General features: G+C 43.6%; 3 protein-coding genes across 6 annotated transcripts in view; 1 reads left to right on the top strand and 2 right to left on the bottom strand.

Annotated features, from left to right (window-relative positions):
- elk1 (ETS transcription factor ELK1) overlaps window positions 1-4,084 on the bottom strand; it is a 17,561-nt gene extending 13,477 nt beyond the window's left edge. For all 4 annotated transcript variants that reach the window (XR_009676031.1, XM_061058442.1, XM_061058445.1 and 1 more), the window contains exon 1: window positions 3,012-4,084. Coding sequence is in view for 3 of the 4 variants with exons in the window: in XM_061058442.1 (XP_060914425.1) it covers window positions 3,012-3,036 (25 nt within the window). In the remaining variant the exon portion in view is untranslated. The remainder of the gene's footprint in view (window positions 1-3,011) is intronic.
- A 4,165-nt stretch (window positions 4,085-8,249) lies between these two features.
- uxt (ubiquitously-expressed, prefoldin-like chaperone) lies at window positions 8,250-11,159 on the bottom strand. Its single transcript, XM_061058406.1, has 6 exons — window positions 10,897-11,159; window positions 10,633-10,714; window positions 10,075-10,142; window positions 9,542-9,649; window positions 9,155-9,218; window positions 8,250-8,952 (listed from the first exon to the last, which is right to left on the bottom strand). Exons 1-6 carry the CDS (start codon window positions 10,986-10,988, stop codon window positions 8,890-8,892), a joined length of 477 nt encoding a protein of 158 aa, XP_060914389.1. The 5' UTR covers window positions 10,989-11,159; the 3' UTR covers window positions 8,250-8,889.
- Window positions 11,160-12,155: 996 nt separating this feature from the next.
- The window catches only part of cdk20 (cyclin dependent kinase 20), a 4,904-nt gene continuing 4,559 nt past the window's right edge, over window positions 12,156-12,500 (top strand). The window contains exons 1-2 of the mRNA XM_061058451.1: window positions 12,156-12,251; window positions 12,442-12,500. The exon at window positions 12,442-12,500 is cut by the window's right edge and continues 55 nt beyond it. Coding sequence (XP_060914434.1) covers window positions 12,177-12,251; window positions 12,442-12,500 — 134 coding nt within the window. The 5' untranslated portion in view covers window positions 12,156-12,176. The remainder of the gene's footprint in view (window positions 12,252-12,441) is intronic.

The raw sequence follows: 12,500 nt of genomic DNA, 5'->3' as shown, positions 1-12,500 counted from the left end.
GGGGAGGGGGGGGGGCACGGGGCCTGAGTCAAGTTTTACAGGAAGAGCATGGGGTTAAGAAAAAAGCTGTTTAATTTATACACATTTGTGTTCCCGCGGGCCTCTCTACAACAAACGGCAGACTGCGTCGATGCTTTATTCCCACAGAGACCGGCGGAGCTCCGCACCGCTCTGACTCACTCAAATCTGACCAGAACAACCAGAGCAACAGACAGAGGGGATCCCATCAAACACTGTGGAACAGCTGGAACTCAACAGATTGAATCTAGTTTCTGATCCTTGCTGGTTAAAAATGTTTTTTTCTTCATTTACTTTATTAATTGATTATTTCCTCTCTCTCTTCTTGCTCCTTGTCCTAGTATGCATGAGTGTGAATGAGACTCCTGGGTAGGCTACTGTGGAAACAGGCGACCTCCGGAGTGGGAATAGGATCCCTGACTCGGTGGGTGGGTATGGAGTTAACTGGGATGGGCGGGAGGGAAAGAGTTTTAATGTCAACTCTTATGCCAACTGTATGTTTTCTTATCATCTGTGCAAACTAATAAAGAAAAATGTCTCAGCTTTGTGATCCCTGTTCCCATCAAAAGTTGCTGATCAGCTTCAGTTATTGATCTCTTATGAATGAAAGTCGAACAGGGAGATTCTGAGCAGTCGAGCCTGAACCGACCTGAGCCTGTGCAGGTTCTCCTCCGACCCCGTTACTACTACTCTGTCATAAAACGAGCCGTCAGAAACCAATCTCCTGGAGAAAGAGTTTGTTAAAGAGTTTCCGACAGAGCCGAGGTGAAAGCTCAGGCAGTCAGAAAGACAAACCACTTTCTCCACCACAGAAGAAGACGGTGCTTTCCTCACCACTTCCTGTTCCACTGTGGTTTCAGTCAGTCAGTACAAATCTCCACAACAGTCAGATCTGATCCTTCAGCTTGTGACTCACATCATCATCAGAGAAACATGTCATATCTCACAAACACTGTTTAACACTCGCAGCATTAATGCGTCACTCACTGTTGCCGTGACAACACGTGAATATGAAAATCACCGGTTGAAAGCGCCGGCCTCTGCACAAACACAGTCAGCGTCAATGAGGTCTTAATATTTATGAATAAAAGTGTCAAAGTGATTCAGAGCACATTCAACACTTTACACATACGCTCTGTCAGGGGGGTCATGTGACCAGCCGGGGGCCACTCACTCACTCACTCACTCACTCACTCACTCACTCACTCACTCATTGTGGACAGCGAGTCAATTTCAAAGAACACCTGACAAAATCTGCCAGAAAGGATTTAAATCCTAAACCGCCAACACCATGCAGGACTAGTGGCTGTGGCTCAGCGGTAGAGTCTGTCGTCTCTCAACATGAAAGTCTGGGTTCGATGCCCAGATCCCACGCACTTAACCCCGAGTTGCTCCCGCTGCCTCGACGGCGGCCGAATGAAGAAAGACAGAAGGCCAAAAAAGCACTTTACAAGCTCAAGTCCATTTACCATAATTGGCTGAAATTCTGTTAAACTCTTACATGCATTACTGTGGCTCAGTGGTAGAGTTGGTCGTCTCTCAACCGGAATGTCAGGGGTTCGATCCCCAGCTCGACTCAGTTTTCCAATGCGTCCTTGAATCTGGATTTTCTGCCCATTTTACGCAGAATATTCATCGCTATGACGGACTAGACCCAAAAAGAAGAATTCAAAGTTATTCACAGTCGAAGGAATGAAGGTACATCCTGGTGTTTCTATCAGCTGATCAGGTGATGTACCCGTTGGTCGACGTTGGATTAGTGTTTCCTTGTTTCTTACTTTAGTTTAAAGCATGACTGCTGGCGCTGGTGGTTCAGTGGTTAGTGCGCGCCTCCAAGCGGGCGGCCAAGGTTCAAACCCCACCTGTGGCTTCTTTCCCACATGTCTTTCCCTACTCTCTCTCTCCATGGTTTCCGGCTCTATCCACTGTCCTATCTCTCTAATAAAGGCAAAAAAATAAATCTTAAAGAAAAAAAAAAGCATGACTTCTTGTGAAAACATCTGGCTGTTCACGATCTTATTTAAACCTTTCATAAATCATCGCAAACATCAAGTGACCCTTTCTGCAGGATGCTCTGTCTGCTCGTTGCTTTCACCGGTTCAGTTCAAAGTCAGATCACACGAGCGACCGCCAAAGATCACAAAGGATCTACAGTCCAGAGACGTCTCGCTGAAACGAAATGAAAGAAACGGAGAAGGAAGCAAAATGCAAAAAGTTGACAGACGAGATGCTGCTGCGTGTGAGAGGGAATTTACATACAAGGAAATGTTTGTGAGTCCATTGCTGTTGTTGTTGTTTTTTTACTTCCTTCACTTCGGTTACATCAACATCTGTGGAATCAAGGGCACGAGAGGAGCGTGTAAAACCAGGCACGATTAGTCAAGTAATCGGATGACAAAATATCGCCATGTCCGCCGCACAGCGTGACAACTCTCTGTTTTACCCATCTACACAGAAACACCTTAAACTGAGTTTTACTGAAGGAGAATTTTCAGAGACCTGAAACTCACCTTCATACAAAAGGTAAAAAAAAAATGTACTGCAACAAAACAAACACAAACAAAAATGGAGGTATTGTTGTGAGTACTGTGAGGAGGAGTTACATGTTGCTATATGTATGAAGGCAGAAGATATTTCATGGACACAACAAACCTTCAAGGCTGTCATCATTTGGAGGGGATTTACCTTTGAAGTGTGTTTAAGGAAATATCTCTGTTCAGATCTTTGCTGTAGTGCAGACATCTTTACACACCTGTAGACACACACTCTACATCACCTGTCTGTGTGTGGAGCTGCTGAGAGGCTGCAAGTTTCTGCACGCTGTGTGAAAGCAAATCAAACTCAACATGCAGTGTCCTGATAATACCTGCTCCACCATCCCACCTGAGCGAACACACACACACACACACACACACACACACACACACACACACACACACACACACACACACACACACACACACACACACACACACACAGAGAGCATCTCTCACCGTTTATGAGCGGGTTTGAATCCATCTTCAGCTTTGTGTTGTTTCTCCCTGCAGGCTCACACCTCCTCCATGCTGCTGTGCCGTCTGTCTCTGTGTGTGTGTGTGTGTGTGTGTGTGTGTGTGTCCGTGTGTGGCGGGGAGGAGGTGTGGGGGGGGGGGGGGGGCGGTTGTCAGAGCAGGTTACAGCTGTCAAAGCCGGGCTGAGGAGGCTGAGGAGGAGGAGGAGGAGGAGGAGGAGACGTTCAGCAGCAGCTTCTCCCGCGACCTGCTGGTGTTATGTAACCGCTCCGAGCTGCTGCCAGGCTGCTGTGTCTCCATGCTAACACACCGAACAGCACGGGGATTCAAAGTTACCTCCAACCAACGAACAAACACCTCCCGGAAAAAACACCGAGAGAAACGGAAAAGTAATTTAATTATCAAAATTAAAAAAAACCTGCAAGTTTGTAGCCTGAAGCAGCAAATAGCTTTCTGCTAATTAACATGCTAATGATAATTAAGGTGTAATTCATCAGATTAGCAGGAGAGTTAAGGTGCAGTGTGTTGTTGTGTTTCCTCTCCTGCTGTCACAGCTTGTTGTTGTGTTTCCTCTCCTGCTGTCACAGCTTGTTGTTGTGTTGACAAGCCTTCATGGGAGCTAACTAGCTGGCTAACTAGCAATGCCAACGCTAGCAGCTAACACTTTCTTTAGGCGTTTAAGTTATTATTTGTATCTACTGAACAGTTTAACAGTAAGGCTGCTGCTCATTTTAATGCCACAAAAAGTTTATCCATGTTTTTACTTTTCTTTCCGGGAGCTGAAGCTGTTAGCCTAGCCTAGCCTAGCCTAGCTCCTCTGACAGCCCCCCGCCTTCCTGCGTCAGCCCCCAAACAGCGCTGCTGACTGCGGACTGGATCCTCAGAGTTCCCCGGAAACCGTCCACACTCCTCCGACACGGAGGGAAAGTAGTTTTTAAAATCCTTCCGGGTGTTTAGTCTCCTGTGCGGGGTCTCCGGCGTCCGTCCGTTACAGGTAACTCCATCTCTCTCTTCGAGGTGTTTTTCCCAGTTTCTTCCTGTTTGGACGAACGCCTCCTCACTACTTTTCACTGAAGTCAGAGTAGCATCACAAACACAACACACACTCAGCTTCCGGTGAACAGTGTCAAAATAAAAGTCCGTCGAGCCTACAGCTTCTAAATCGATTAATCAGATGCGTTTAAATATTTGAAAACAAATCTGAAACGACAGTAAAGCAGGAAAATCCTTTAATGAGAAAAAAGGAAGAAAATTAATACTGAATTAAAAAAATCAAATTTAAAACTCCCTTACAAAACTGCTCCTCCTTACTTTAACTCTCTGATCCAGGTCTAGATTTAAGATTTACTTTTTTGATACTCAGGAGGTGATCTGGCACCTCTCCAGCTACCAGACCAACTTCCATATTTGGTCTGCACCGGGACTTGAACCGGCGACCCTCTGGTTCCCAACCTAGGTCCCTACAGACTGAGCTACTGCCACCCATGTCTACACTCCCTCCCGCCCACTACGCTCTGCCAATGAAAGTCTGATCCAACCTTCACAACAGGGTCCTAAGTCTCTGACTAGACTCTTCTCCTCTGTCGCCCCCCGGTGGTGGAATGAACTTCCAAACTCCATGTGATCTGCAGAGTCCCTCTGCACCTTTAAGAAAAAGCTAAAGACCCAGCTCTTTCATGAATACCTACTAACTTAATGATGATGGTCTCCATATTATTGATGATGATGATGGTAATGACGATGGTTTTTGTTTGATAACGACGACTTATAAGATGGTTTCTATACTGATTAGAGCTCTCAAGAACTGCCCTCAATGTTGTGCTTTGCCTCTGGTCACTTCCTGTCAGCACCTGTGTGTCCAATCAGACTCAAAGCTGATCGTTTGCTCTTACTGACATTGTTCTCTTTTTTCTAGATCCTTGCTTGTGTTGTTCTTACTCTCTGATGTACGTCGCTTTGGATAAATGAGTCTGCTAAGAGAATTGTAGAATTGTAGAAAATGTATCAAACACCCTGAAGTCCCAAAAATACAGATATTATCTTGTGAGTTTTTATCTGGTGGAAACAAGTAATTATCTTGAGCATGAAAGTTGGATGATAATTAATGTTTAAAGGGTTTTTCTACGGTGTCCCTGAAGCCTCAAAAAGTAAAAAATACTATCTTGTGTTCTTGTGCTATCAACATAGTTATCTCGGGGCGTTGGTGGTGCAGTGGCGCAGTGGTTAGTGCGCGCGCCCCATGCATGAAGGCTGTCGTCCCACCTGTGGCCTCCCTCACGCACGTCATTCCCCACTCTCTCCCTCTCCCTGATTTCCAACTCTATCCACTGTCCTATCTATCCATTAAAAGCCCAAAAATAAATCTTCAAAAAAAAACAACATAGTTATCTCGTGGAAACAAGTGATCTTATGGAACAAGTTATCTTCTTGTTCATGAACGTTAAAGTAAAATTAATTAAGTAGTTTTTTTTTTACAGAGTCCCTGAAATCCCCAAAAGTCAAAATACTGTGTGCACAGATATCTGTTCTTAGAGTGCAAGGACAAGTTGTTTATCTTGTTCACAGAAGATAAATGAAAACTTTTGGGTACAAGATAATTATCTTGTTATTTTATTATATTGTGAACATGAGTGTTTGTCTTGTAAGAACAGGTTATAATCATTTTGGAACAATAAAATCATCTTGTGTGCTCAAGTTAAATGATAAAAATGTGGGAACCAGATAGTCTGTGGCGATTCCAGAGTCTGTGGGGGCAAAGGTTAACTGGGAGCCCCTCGGACCAGTGGTGACTCTGGAGTCTGTTTGGGCTCAAGGCAGAGATTCACAGGGGGAATCCAACCAGCGTTCATCCCCATTAAGTTACAAATGATGCTACACCAACAAAATAATTAATATTTATGGCTCGACAAGAATCATTCAGTCAACTATTATGTGAGAGAGAGTTGTCAGATGGGGCCCCTTTGGGAGGTTTCCAACTGTCATTGCAAAATTTGCACGTTTTGAGCCACTGCTGCAGTTTAAAGGTTGTCAGCCCTCGGGGGGGCCCCAGGCCAGTAAGGGGCCCCGTTTTGGGGTTGCCAGCCTTGCCTGTTAAGTAGCAGCGCCTCTGAAGATAGTTGTGTTGTCCGAACAACAAACATAATTGTCTTAATGGCACAATCACTCGTTGGGACTTCAGGGGCTCTGTAGTTTTTGAAAACATAAATTATGAATTTAAAGATCTTCAGAAAAAGCCTAAAAATTGAGCATTCCCATTATAAACTCAGACCACAGACAGGTAAAAGGTACACATGACAAGAAATTAAAGCAATAAATAAAATGCAACTTTAACTGCGAATCTGTCAAAGGTTTGCCTCCAGATAAGGACGTTTAGTTTAGTTGGATCTGTATGGAGGACCTCAGCATCCCATAAATACTGATTCAAGCTCTTGTCTGTGATGGAGCACAGATGCTACCCAGGGAAATAATTCAAGCTTGAACAGTTTTAATAAGTTAAGTGTAACTCAACTGATCCTGCATCCTAGAAACATTTCCACCTCTTACAGGCAGACTCACCTCACCTCAACTGTCAGGAAACAGAGCGCTCTAATAAAGGTATAAAGGAAACAAAGGGCAGTTTGGTAAACTTCAGTATCCCTCAGAATCTCAGTTCTTCTCTAATTTAATCTAAAAAGTTTTTTTTTTTATGTTGTTTAAATGTGATCTCAAGCAGACAGCGTCGACAGAAACTGTGCGCTTTTATTGTGAAGGAGAATCCGCGTAGTAAACCCCTGACTTCCGGTAGCTTGACTCAGCACGCGGCTGTACTCATGCAGCAACACGACGGTGACGTCAGCACTACACGAGGCTCAGCTCCTTCTGTTTGTTCATCATTTAATCAACAATTTTGTTGGCTGGAAAACTGATAAACAAAAAATGTTTTTTTTTATCGTCACGTTCAGAATTTCTTAAAAAAAAAATGTCAGGAACAGTCACACCACGAGAATCCGCGTTTACTCTGGATACAATTCCCAGTGAATGAAGTTTGAAAAAACTGTAATATTGTATAGAAGGTAACACAAGTGATAAACGTATAGGTAATATCGATATGAGCAAAAAGTCATGCAGCTCCCAAACACGTGTTTTAGTTTCTGTCCCTTCAGACAAACAGAGAGAGTTCTGCCGAGGAGCCGCTGAGCCGGGCATCAAACCTCTGACCGTTTACAGTCAGGCTCAGCTGCAGTCTCTCTCTCTCTCTCTCTTGTTTGTGTGGGAGTCTATTTCAAGAGTCATCTCTCAGCTTCTTTACGCACCGACTCTATTTAGCATCCTGTTTCCATGGTAACCGGCTCCGTTCTTTTTGTTGACTGAGCATCTCTGAGAGCAGCCCGAGCCGACAGCGGAGAGTTTGTATAGAAAGAATACTACAGATGTTATATTTATAACATCAGGTCTAACGCGTGTTTAACTGTTCAGTGTTTGTGACTGAAGTTAAAATCTGCTGCAGGGCGTCTCATGTTACTTATTGTATATTCTACAAAACATCAGGGTCATGTTAATGTTGAACTCTCCTGTTTCCAGCTGTGACCTGAAACCTTTTCAATAAATCTGTGGGTTCGAGGTGCAGAACTCTGGAATAACTAAACCTTTAACCGCTGTAGATATAAAAGGTCAAAACCAAAGACTGTAAATAAGAATGTTTGAAGCGTCCCCCGTCTGTTCCTGCAGGGGGCGCTGGAGTCCCATCGATGGCGGTCTCCATGCTGGAAATGCTGTCTCAGTCTAACTTTCAGTCAACCTAACGACAGGCTGAGAGCTGGAGCTGACAAACCGTTACACCGCGCCCACCTGTCAATCAGGTCAGCTACACGCCTTATTGTGAAAAACTCTTTTCCTTCATCAAATCAAAACTGATGAGTCATCAAAACATTCACCCCCCGTACAGTGTGTGTCCATCGAGACATGAGCTAATCACACCTATTTGGTTTTTTGAACCAGGCTGTAAACATGTTAATCTCTGCTGTAAAAACAGGCTTTTTAGAATGGGTGTGTATGTGACTTCCTGTGCTTCTGCAGCCAGCCTCTAGTGGACACTGGAGGAACTGCAGGATGTTACACTTCAGCATCAGCTTCATTTTTCAACACCGGAGGTTTCCACTTCAAAAGCCAAACATGTTAAGAGTGTCGCCGTGTTGCTCAGATTTGCTTTCACTGAAACCAGAAAAAGTTGATCAGTCCATATTTTTCAGTAAATGTTTGTTTTTAATGAATATATTCAAAGATTTACAAAACATCCACAGATTACAAATGATTTGAATTCATGGGAAAAAAAGAGCTCAGCTGCAGATTTCACACTTTAAGAGGAAGCATCGGTCACCGTCTGTGTGGCCATGAGAAAGAGTACGGACACTTCCTGTCAGCAAAGTTAGAGTCAGACACTTGGGGACATTTTCTCCTTCAAAATAAAATAAAAAACATGTGAATCAAACACACTTTCTTCTTCTTCTTGCTGCTCGGTTAGGCGAGCAGTGTCCCTTCTGCTTCCAGGGATCACATCCTGGACACACACAGATGAAGCCGATGGGAAACATCTGCATCTCTCCTTCAACTCATTCAGCATCCTGTTTGTCCTCCAGCTCAACCTGGAGAGGTTTAGTCTGTGCCCTGTTTGTCCAGTTAGACAAAGTCCTGAATGAAGAGTTTAATCAGCAGCACAGGACAGCAAACTCTCCCTCCTCCTCCTCCCTCAGTGATGTTCTTCTTCAGTCTGAATGGATCAGCCGTCTGTCACTTCAAACATCAGCAGCCATGTTTAGATAAACGTCCATGTTGAACCTCTGTGATTTTAAAGATGCTCTGATCGTCCAACACGTGGGAGAGTCTAGAACACGTCTCTTCTTCTGCTCTCCGGCAGGTCGGTCAGACCCTGCAACTCCCTCAGACCCTGAAGAGGAGAAGAAGAAAAACAGCCAATCAGGTTTCTCCTCTGTTGAGTCTGACTGAAAACACACAAACAACAAATACGACGAAAATGTTTCTTTGTGATCATAAATAATCAGACCCTGAAATCATATATTCATTGATTTAAAGGGGATAAAGGGGAGTGTGTGTGTGTGTGTGTGTGTGTGTGTGTGTGTGAAACAGACCTCCAGCACCATGCGGATGTTGGCTTTAATCTTCGCTGAATCTTTGGTGAGCTGCTCCGTGAAGCTGAAACATGCACATGTAGCATTAGTTAGCATCTCTCAATCAAAACAATGGAAACAGCTAGCATGAAGCTAACACACAACAGACACTCAGAGACTCAGGATGTTTGTCATCTGACGGTGGATTTATCTCAAATGGATCATTACAGGAACTTCCTGAAGGAGCTCTCAAAAAGTGATTTGTGCTGCTGTTGTAATAAATTGGCGCCCTCTGCTGGAGGCTGACACTTATTGCATGAATTAAACACCCACAGGAAAAAAGGTGCCTCTGCTGCAGCACTTCCAACCCTGTGTTTGTTTTTTAGACATTGAAAATGTTGTACTGACGCTGTGAGCTGACTCGTCTTCTTGTCGATGAATTTGAGAGCCTCGTCGTGAGTCATCTCCACGAAGAAACCGTAACCGACCGCCACGAAGATCCTCGACGAGTCCTCCCTGACCGACCGAGAGAAGAAGAAAGAGGGGCGGGGTAAAAGACAGGCTATCCTTCCAGCTTTAACAGACGATAAATATAAAAAAAAATACATGGTTCTGATCTTACAGCTGAATAAAAAGAAAAAAAGCCCTGGGAGAAAAAGATCACAACAACAAAATGTAGAAACCTAAAAAGAAAGCGGTCAGTGGTCGGTCAGATGGTTAAAGACCTTCTTCATTCAAACATATTTAGAGGCATTCAGTAACGTTATCGATTGAGGAGGCTAGCGTCCTGCAAGCTGTTGGCCCGGGTTCAAGTCCGACCTGTAGCTGCTTTCCTGCTTGTCAACAGGAGCTAAACGTGTGTGTGTGTGTGTGATCCTGATGATCCCCTCTGAGTCAGCTGTATCGTTTGTGTCTATCAGAGTCTTAGATCAGCAGCTTACACTTCAGCCTGGACGTAGAAGTTACAGCCCAGATCCACTTCTGTCTTCAGCTGCTGAGAACCCGACTCCTACACACACACACACACACACACACACACACACACACACACACACACACACACACACACAGACACAGACACACACACACACACACACACAGACACACACAAAGTAAAAATGATCTTACTCCAGCAGGAAGTCCGTCCAAGAATTTAATTTATTTCATCTCAACAACTATAATTTTTCTAGTCTTTTTGTGTGTGTGTGTGTGTGTGTCTGTGTGTGTATGTGTGTGTGTGTGTATGTGTGTGTGTCTGTGTGTGTGTATGTGTGTGTGTCTGTGTGTGTGTATGTGTGTGTGTCTGTGTGTGTGTCTGTGTGTGTGTGTGTCTGTGTGTGTATGTGTGTGTGTGTGTGTGTGTGTGTGTGTGTGTCTGTCTGTGTGTGTGTGTGTGTGTGTGTGTGTGTCTCTGTGTGTGTGTGTCTCTGTGTGTGTCTGTGTCTGTGTGTGTGTCTCTGTGTGTGTGTGTGTGTGTGTCTCTGTGTGTGTGTGTGTACCTGCAGAGTCTGGATGGTGTTCTTCAGCTGCAGGTACTGAGAGATCTTCTCATATACTGAGTCTCTCTGCTCCAACACCTTTCTGGAAAACATAGAAGAAGAAAAACATCAACGTTCAGTAAAATCAGGAGTTTAAAGTTAATTTTCACCAAATAGAAGCAGATTAAAAACCTACAGGTGAGCTTCATCCTGACTGTCCTAATATATATATTTATATATTTATAATGTGAAGGTGCTGCAGTGAGCAGCTGTTTTGTCTCTTACTGTAAATCTCTCTTCAGAACTTCGTTAATGAAGTTTTCATACTGCAACACCTTCCGGTCCACGTTAGTATTAGCATGAACAGGCAGAGACATCGTCACCTCGTTCTTTAAAATCAGAACTTCCCGCCTTTAGAGAGATTAACCGCCGCCGAGTGTCCCACTGAGGTGAAGTTTAACGTGTTTGAGTCATTATAGATTCACAAACAGTCGTTATACATCCGTGGATATCATCACGGAGGTTAGCATGCATCAGCCTCATGTAAACACCGCTCTGTTCCGGATATAGAGTCAAACGTCAGATAGTACTTCCTGATTTCAAAATAAAACCAAAGCACCAGAGTCACAGAATTAGAGTACATGGAAAAACAACGTGACGTGTAAACGACAAGTGTCTTTACTTTTTGGGTCTTCAGGGGCTTCCTACCTTTAGAAGGAATAGAACATACATATATAAGTTACATTTATATCTTTTATAAGCTGATGTGCTGACAGGTGAGTCTCTTCTATCTCCCTCGGTTCTGGAGTTGGACCAGTCTCGTGACGTCACTGTAAACAAACATGGCGGACCATTGGCGTCCCTTTACCTAGCTCTCATGACTTAAACCCCGTTTATTCAAACCCGAACGAGTAAGTGTTGTTTAAAAGACGAAACTCTCAGTGTTTGTAGTTTATGTCGGACTAACGTGGTCCGTTACGTACACCTGGAGCGGGTTTTAAAGCGGGAAATGTCGACATGTTGAATTAGACGCTAGTAGGTTACCATGGCAACGTTAGCAAACAGTTAGCTAGCGCTAAGCTCCTAACACGGAAAGCCTTTTTCTAAAGTTTATTATTCTTAATTATGGAGCGTTTTTGAGGTTGTAATCTACGCCGATCTCAAGTATATACTTATTATTATTGTATTATCTTTTTTACCTTCCTTATTTTATTAATATTTATGTTTTTATTACCACATTTCTACTGCTATATTGTATGTAAGAGCAACTGGAACGACCCAATTTCCCCCTGGGGATTAATGAAAGTATTTATGATTCTGAATGTCTTTGTCTGTCTGGCTTCAACCAGTTCATGAGATTAATAAGAGTTTAGTTATTGAGGTATTTACGGATCATTTTTCTCATTAGATGCCTCTGAGGTAAACAAAACGTTTACACCACCTGTGTGAACACAAAGTGATTTATATAACCTACAGAGAAAGAGCCAACACTTTATTTATACATTAAATAATAAAGATCTCAGTCCTCTCTCTCTCTCTGACATCGTGTTTCACAGCCTGCTAACATGGAGCAGTACAGTATCCTGGGTCGGATCGGAGAAGGAGCTCACGGCATCGTGTTTAAGGCCAAACACATCGGGGTAAACCTGCTGCTCAACAACACTAACTATTGTTTTATCTTTTATTGTCTGCCAGGTATTTCCACAAATAATAATAAAAAATATCAAATATTACATCTCAGTTTCCCAAAATCTTCTTCGATGTTGATTCTTTACAAAAACAATCTTCCCTATTTGATAAATAAAATGTTGGCTGGCTGTTTCCCGTCAGACAGGAGAGACGGTCGCTCTGAAGAAAGTGGCTCTGAGGAGGCTGGAGGACGGCATCCC

This window comes from Labrus mixtus, chromosome 15 (genome assembly GCF_963584025.1).
Source record: "Labrus mixtus chromosome 15, fLabMix1.1, whole genome shotgun sequence".
Classification (NCBI taxonomy): domain Eukaryota; kingdom Metazoa; phylum Chordata; class Actinopteri; order Labriformes; family Labridae; genus Labrus; species Labrus mixtus.
Note: the sequence above shows the minus strand (reverse complement) of the source record. Positions and strands in the feature narration are given on the sequence as shown.

What these genes read in the sequence shown, in the direction of transcription:
- uxt (XM_061058406.1), bottom strand. Translation starts at nt 10,988, where the DNA reads ATGTCTCTGCCTGTTCATGCTAATACTAACGTGGACCGGAAGGTGTTG. An exon ending in GTTCTGAAGAGAGATTTACA is followed by an intron (nt 10,715 to 10,896) that starts GTAAGAGACAAA and finishes TATGTTTTCCAG; the next exon opens with AAAGGTGTTGGAGCAGAGAG. An exon ending in AAGACGAGTCAGCTCACAGC is followed by an intron (nt 9,219 to 9,541) that starts GTCAGTACAACA and finishes TGCATGTTTCAG; the next exon opens with CTTCACGGAGCAGCTCACCA.